Here is a 6,000-nt window from a genome sequence, read left to right as displayed (position 1 = left end):
CAGTGTTAAGAGAAATAAAATAGAGAGAAAAAAAGAAGAGAAAGTTATGGAGAAAAAAAAATGGGATCTAGGGTTTTATGGGCGACTGAATAATAAATACTGAGCTAATTAGTTCGTACATACTGCGCGCGCATTTATAATATTTGGTGCTATATTATGAAAATGGATATTTTTATTCAACTTAATCAGCTCATGTCCGACTGTGAATTTTTTTTTATTATTGAAGTCGATTATTATATTTGCATTCAAAATCTCATTGTAATATGAAATTTAAAAAAGTCTATTCATTATTTCCGAATTTAAAAAATAAAATTTATCGATGTTTAAAAAAATCGATAAATGTGTAACGCATTATCAATAGACTAAACTTTTTTATCATCCATTTTGACATAATAAAAAATCTATATCATAGTTTTATCGGATTTTATTTATTATATATTACCCAACTTAATAAGGTCATGTCCAATTCACATGACCGTAAATTTTTCTGATTATTGAGTTTGATCATGTCTATATTCAAAATCTCTTTGTGATATGATATTTGAAAGAGTCTATCCATCATCTCTGAATTTAAAAAAAATTGATCAATCATTGAAGAAGTTAGCATGTCTATACAGCGTTATCAATAGGTTAGACTTTTTTTATCATCCAATTTGACAAAATGGAAAACCTATGTCATGGCCTTACTGGGTCTCATTTATTATATGTTACCAAATTTTTTGAACCGGCATTGCCCGATTCTACGACCCAATGAAGAAAGAAAGTGGCCAAGTGAAAAGTCATAACTTCCCTAACAAAAAGAAGTTGGAATAAAACACGAAAAAACAATTCAATGTATTTTTTATTTAATTTACTTTTTTTAAAAAATGTCTTATCACACTTGCCGTGCCAATGCGAAAGTGAATTTCGAAAAGTTTTAGTTTTTCTTCTTTTACAGAGGCAGAAAAGAATCTCGAAAAGTTTTGAGGATCAAACACAGCAACATCCTTGTTTTGTTATGTATGAATGGAGACAGATGGAGAATCAGAATCATATGCCATTCTCTGTACTATTCTTATTATTCCTTAAGTAACCAAGAAAAGAGCGGGAAAATCAAGCGTTCAACCTTAAAGATATTCCACCATCTCTCTCCCCTAGCCTTCAATTTCTCTCCTCCTTACTTCACTCTCTCAACTCTCTCTGCAAATGGGTAACTACAGATTGTGTATGTGCTTCATTAGGAAGTTCAAAGTCGTTGAGGCCGGTCCTCCTCCCGACATTAAGGATCACTTTAAGAAGTACACCGACAGCGCCACCCACATGACGGCTGAGCAGCTTCGGACTTTTTTGGTGGATGTGCAGGGTGACTCCACTGCTTCCATCGCCGATGCTGAGAAGATAATCGAGCAGGTTTTGCACAAGAGGCATCACATTGCCAAGTTTACCGGACACACTCTCACTCTTGATGATTTTCACCATTATTTGTTCTCTGCAGATCTCAATCCTCCTGTTCGAGAAAACCAGGTATCTCTCTCGAATTTTCTGCTTGTGCGTGGGTCAATTTCTGTCTAATAATTAAAAAAAATGGCTTTTGTACTTTCAACAAATGAGTTGACAATGATTATTAATTTAAACCCCATTTTGAACAACAGAAGTGTTCAACGCCTGTTAACAATTTTTTTCTGCCGTTTCAGGTTCACCAGGATATGACAAAACCATTATCCCACTATTTCATATATACTGGCCATAATTCCTACCTGACAGGAAACCAACTCAGCAGCGATTGCAGTGATGTCCCCATCATAAATGCATTGAAGAGAGGCGTAAGAGTGATAGAGCTTGATATATGGCCAAATTCTACCAAGGATGATATACATGTTCTACACGGAAGGTATTGAAATTAAGTTCAAGTGTTGTCTCTTTTTCCCAACTTGTCTTTAATCACTGTTGAACAACAGTTTTCTCTTCTGCATTTGCTGTTTTTGCTGCTTGAATTCTCATCTGGGCTTTGTGTTTGGACAATCCATAATTTGGGATCATCCTCTTCGATAAAGAAACTTATGCATTTAGCTTAATGATCGACCTGGCGTGCTATCTTCTACTATTGATTTGACTAAAATGTTTCAATTTCCAATTGTTATTTGTGTGAACTGTGAACTTGTTATTTGTTAACATCCATTTTCATTTGGCGTTGTGGCTTTTGGCTGACATCTGACATCTATACACTTGAACTTAGGACACTGACAACTCCGGTGGAGTTCATTAGGTGCTTGAAATCCATAAAAGAACATGCCTTTTCATTCTCTCCATATCCTGTCATAGTAACTCTAGAAGACCACCTTACCCCAGATCTTCAAGCTAAAGCTGCTCAGGTAAGCTTTTGCCTCGCCATCTGAATTTAATCTGACAATTTTTCTTAAAATTACAATTTAGTAGCCACAAATTTTTTGCGTTTTAGATGGTTATGGAGACATTTGGGAACATGCTGTATTATCCTGAATCCGAATGTTTAGAAGAGTTCCCTTCTCCAGAAGATTTGAAGCATCGCATAATCGTTTCAACCAAACCTCCCAAAAAATATCACAAGTCTAAAAATGTCAAGCGCAAGGGAAATGAATATCAGAAGGATAAGGATTCTGATGATGATGCTTGGGGAAAGGAGCCGTCAGACGTTGTATCTGATCAAGAAGACAGCGTCTCGGTGCGTTGATAAATGAATTGCACCTCCTTACAGTAAGTGAATATATACTTCCTGCGGTCTAATTTTTATACATCGTGTGCTTTTTGCTTGCAGATTGAGAGTGATACTAGTGAAGATAGTGATGATGAGTCAAACCATGTAGGAGTAGATGCATACAAGCGTCTAATTGCGATTCATGCTGGTAAGCCCAAGGGCGGCTTGAAGGAGGCACTAAAAGTTGATTCCTGTAAAGTTAGACGCCTTAGTTTGAGTGAGAAAGCACTGGAAAAAGCCACTGAAAAACATGGAGTAGATATTATTAGGTAATTATCCATGTCGAACTTCTGGTGCAAGATGCTAAATTGTCTGCTTATAATGATTCGTTTAATATTTCCAACTGCTAAATCTATCACCTCAATCTCCGTGTAAAGGTTCACCCAGAAAAATTTCTTAAGAGTGTATCCAAAAGGCACTAGGTTTAACTCTTCCAACTACAACCCACTTATTGCTTGGATGCATGGAGCTCAAATGGTTGCATTCAATATGCAGGTTCGCTTCAATTTTCTTTCATTAGTTGCTGAGATTTAAGTCATTTTAAGTGACTTGCTTTTTGTGGTATGCCTAATATGGAAAAGAAAACTCTCTAAACTTTGTGATATTGAGATATATGATGCTAGCAGTTCAATTGAGCAATGTTCTTTTCCCTTTTCATTTTCCCCATTTGACTGAGTTAAAACATTTACGACAAGTGGTTTCAGGAAAAGTTTCGAGTTTGAGATCCAAATATTCTCTCTTTCTCAATCACAGGGATATGGTAGAGCTCTTTGGATGATGCATGGGATGTTTAGGGCCAATGGAGGTTGCGGTTATGTGAAGAAACCTGATTTTTTTATGAAACTGGGGTCACGTGGTGAAGTATTCAATCCTAGAGGCAAATTGCCTGTAAAGAAAACTTTAAAGGTGACTGCTGTGCATGAAACAACTGCCTTCCTCTATCCTTTACTGGACATCTTTAAAAACTGAGTGTAGTTGTTACTTAACAGGTGAAAGTGTACATGGGAGATGGTTGGCATTTGGATTTTAAACCGACACACTTCGATTTGTATTCCCCACCAGATTTCTACACCAGGGTGGGTGGATTAATAAATTGTTTTATGCTTGGTATAGCTTTCAATTCATTACTTTACTTGTTCTTCTTCCATGTTCTGTCAACAAACTGCCACAAAACAAGAGTTGAAACTTTCTTTGCGAACTGTCATCGTAATAGCTGAGAATAAGGGAACTTTCATGCACATATACACCTGTTATTTCATATGGCAGGTAGGCATTGCAGGAGTGCCAGATGATATGAAAATGGAGAAAACTAAGACAAAAGAGGACAATTGGACGCCTGTTTGGGGTGAAGAATATACATTTCCATTGACTGTTCCTGAAATAGCTTTACTTAGAATTGAAGTTCATGAGTACGATATGTCTGAGAAAGATGATTTTGCTGGCCAAACTTGTTTCCCTGTTTCTGAAGTTAGACCAGGGATCCGTGCTGTCCCCCTTTTTGATCGCAAAGGGAAGAAGTTGAACTCATCGAGGCTTCTCATGCACTTTGAGTTTGTCTAAATCTGACATGACATTTCAGTACAGATATCTAACTCAGTTGAATTCTTCCAAGATTATGATGTCCATGCATTTGCTGTTTGATATATTTCTTTGTTAAACTTTTTTTTTTTCCTAGAATTTCCTGAGAATTTGTTATAAACCTATTGACTTGTAAAGGATTTTGTGTTTCTTTTCCTCATTTGTAATGCTCCATCATTCAATTGTCTTTCATACTTGTTCACACTTGCGAGTAACCGAAGGTGCTTTCCCTTTGCAACTGAAAGGAAATTCGTCTAATTGCACGTCTCAGCTTGAGCTAGCATGAAATTGAAAATGCTACAAGAACAAATGGAGCTGACATTGTCAGGTAACTATGATCATTCCTCTAATTACAATGCTGTAATGTGCTGGTTACTCCTTGAAGTGTCCAAATTGACATCAAAACCTCCAAAATTTTGTTGTACTTGTTTTTTTAGTCCAAAATTTTTAATCTTCTTGTGCTATCCTCTGACTTCTGATTACTAATCCTCACTACAAAAAGGAAAAAAGAAAATACTACAGATATCATTCTAGGCCTTTTCCTCTATAAGATGTTTAATGAACATCTTCTAACAAGAAGATTCAGATGGCTGTTCACGACATGAATTGCATTCGCACTCCACGTTATATGGCTTTTATTTACTGCTCTTTTCTTCCCTCCTTAATATGGGAAACATCGCTGAGTTATGCATGGAAAGTTTAAAGCCAATATTGGTTGCTGTGGTTATGTGAAAGAACCTGATGCTCATTGCAACTTCGTCCAAACGATATTGTCTTTTATCCCTCTGAGCAATTACCTGTAAAAAGAATTTCTAAGGTTTTCGAACTTTTTCTATCATGTTGACAGGTGAAATTCATCAAGAGGGAGGATTTGCATTTTCACCTGACACATTTTGATCTATATATTAAACCCACCAGAATCCTTGGTCAAATTAAGAATATCTATGGCAATCTGTTTACGAAGTTTGTAATCTGCATAGAGAGTTAGTACGTGTGGTTGGAATCAGATTTTGAGAAATGAGCTACTTGATATTTTTCTTATTACGTGCATTTACACTACGGTCCATATTCATCCTCAGCAAGAATTGCCCTATTGTTTTTCACATGCTGGCATTGTAGACTTCCCTCTGAATGTGGAACATGTACAGTTGATCAAGCATAATTTAGCCACATTTTTATCATATCTCTTACTGTTTATTTACACATTTTTCTAGCTTAATTTGTGTTTTTGTTATGTTTTTACAGAAAAGGAAGAAATTGAAAAGTTGGAGAAAAAGTGAAGAAAAAGCTGGAAAAGTGATTGGGTCAAAGTGATTTGCCCAAATCACTCGCAGGAACTGGCCAAGTCATTCGCAGAGTCAGAGGCAAAAACTGGACTGAATCCCAGAGAGCGATTGGGGCAGATTGAGCAAGTGACTTGCCCAAGTCACTCGCAGAAACTGCCCAAGTCACATTGACAGCAGAAGTTGACAGCAGAGGCGGGAAAAGAGCAGAAAATCCAAATTCAAAGAAAAGAAGTCCAAGTCCACTTCAAACACCACAAGATCAGTCCCAAGAGCCACGCCCTTCACTTAGAGAGTTCCATTCTCAATCAAATACAAAATCCAAAGAGGAATCAAAGACTACAAAGAAGACCAAATCAAATTGAGATTCCAAAACCCTAATCAAATTGGAATTGGGATTCTCCAGCTATATAAGGGCAACATCCA

General features: G+C 36.7%; 1 protein-coding gene across 1 annotated transcript; it reads left to right on the top strand.

The window, feature by feature from the left end:
- The first annotated feature begins 474 nt into the window (after positions 1–474).
- LOC110620987 (phosphoinositide phospholipase C 4) lies at positions 475–4,445 on the top strand. Its single transcript, XM_021764955.2, has 9 exons — positions 475–1,503; positions 1,674–1,870; positions 2,216–2,351; positions 2,438–2,680; positions 2,774–2,982; positions 3,091–3,208; positions 3,467–3,619; positions 3,703–3,789; positions 3,980–4,445. Exons 1-9 carry the CDS (start codon positions 1,186–1,188, stop codon positions 4,271–4,273), a joined length of 1,755 nt encoding a protein of 584 aa, XP_021620647.1. The 5' UTR covers positions 475–1,185; the 3' UTR covers positions 4,274–4,445.
- Positions 4,446–6,000: the final 1,555 nt, after the last annotated feature.

This window comes from Manihot esculenta, chromosome 1, assembly GCF_001659605.2.
Source record: "Manihot esculenta cultivar AM560-2 chromosome 1, M.esculenta_v8, whole genome shotgun sequence".
In the NCBI taxonomy this organism is placed as follows: domain Eukaryota; kingdom Viridiplantae; phylum Streptophyta; class Magnoliopsida; order Malpighiales; family Euphorbiaceae; genus Manihot; species Manihot esculenta.
Note: the sequence above shows the minus strand (reverse complement) of the source record. Positions and strands in the feature narration are given on the sequence as shown.

Coding starts and splice junctions, on each gene's coding strand:
- LOC110620987 (XM_021764955.2), top strand. CDS start 1,186: ATGGGTAACTACAGATTGTGTATGTGCTTCATTAGGAAGTTCAAAGTC. Junction 2,983..3,090: donor CATGGAGTAGATATTATTAG/GTAATTATCCAT, acceptor CTCCGTGTAAAG/GTTCACCCAGAAAAATTTCT. Junction 3,620..3,702: donor CTGTAAAGAAAACTTTAAAG/GTGACTGCTGTG, acceptor GTTACTTAACAG/GTGAAAGTGTACATGGGAGA.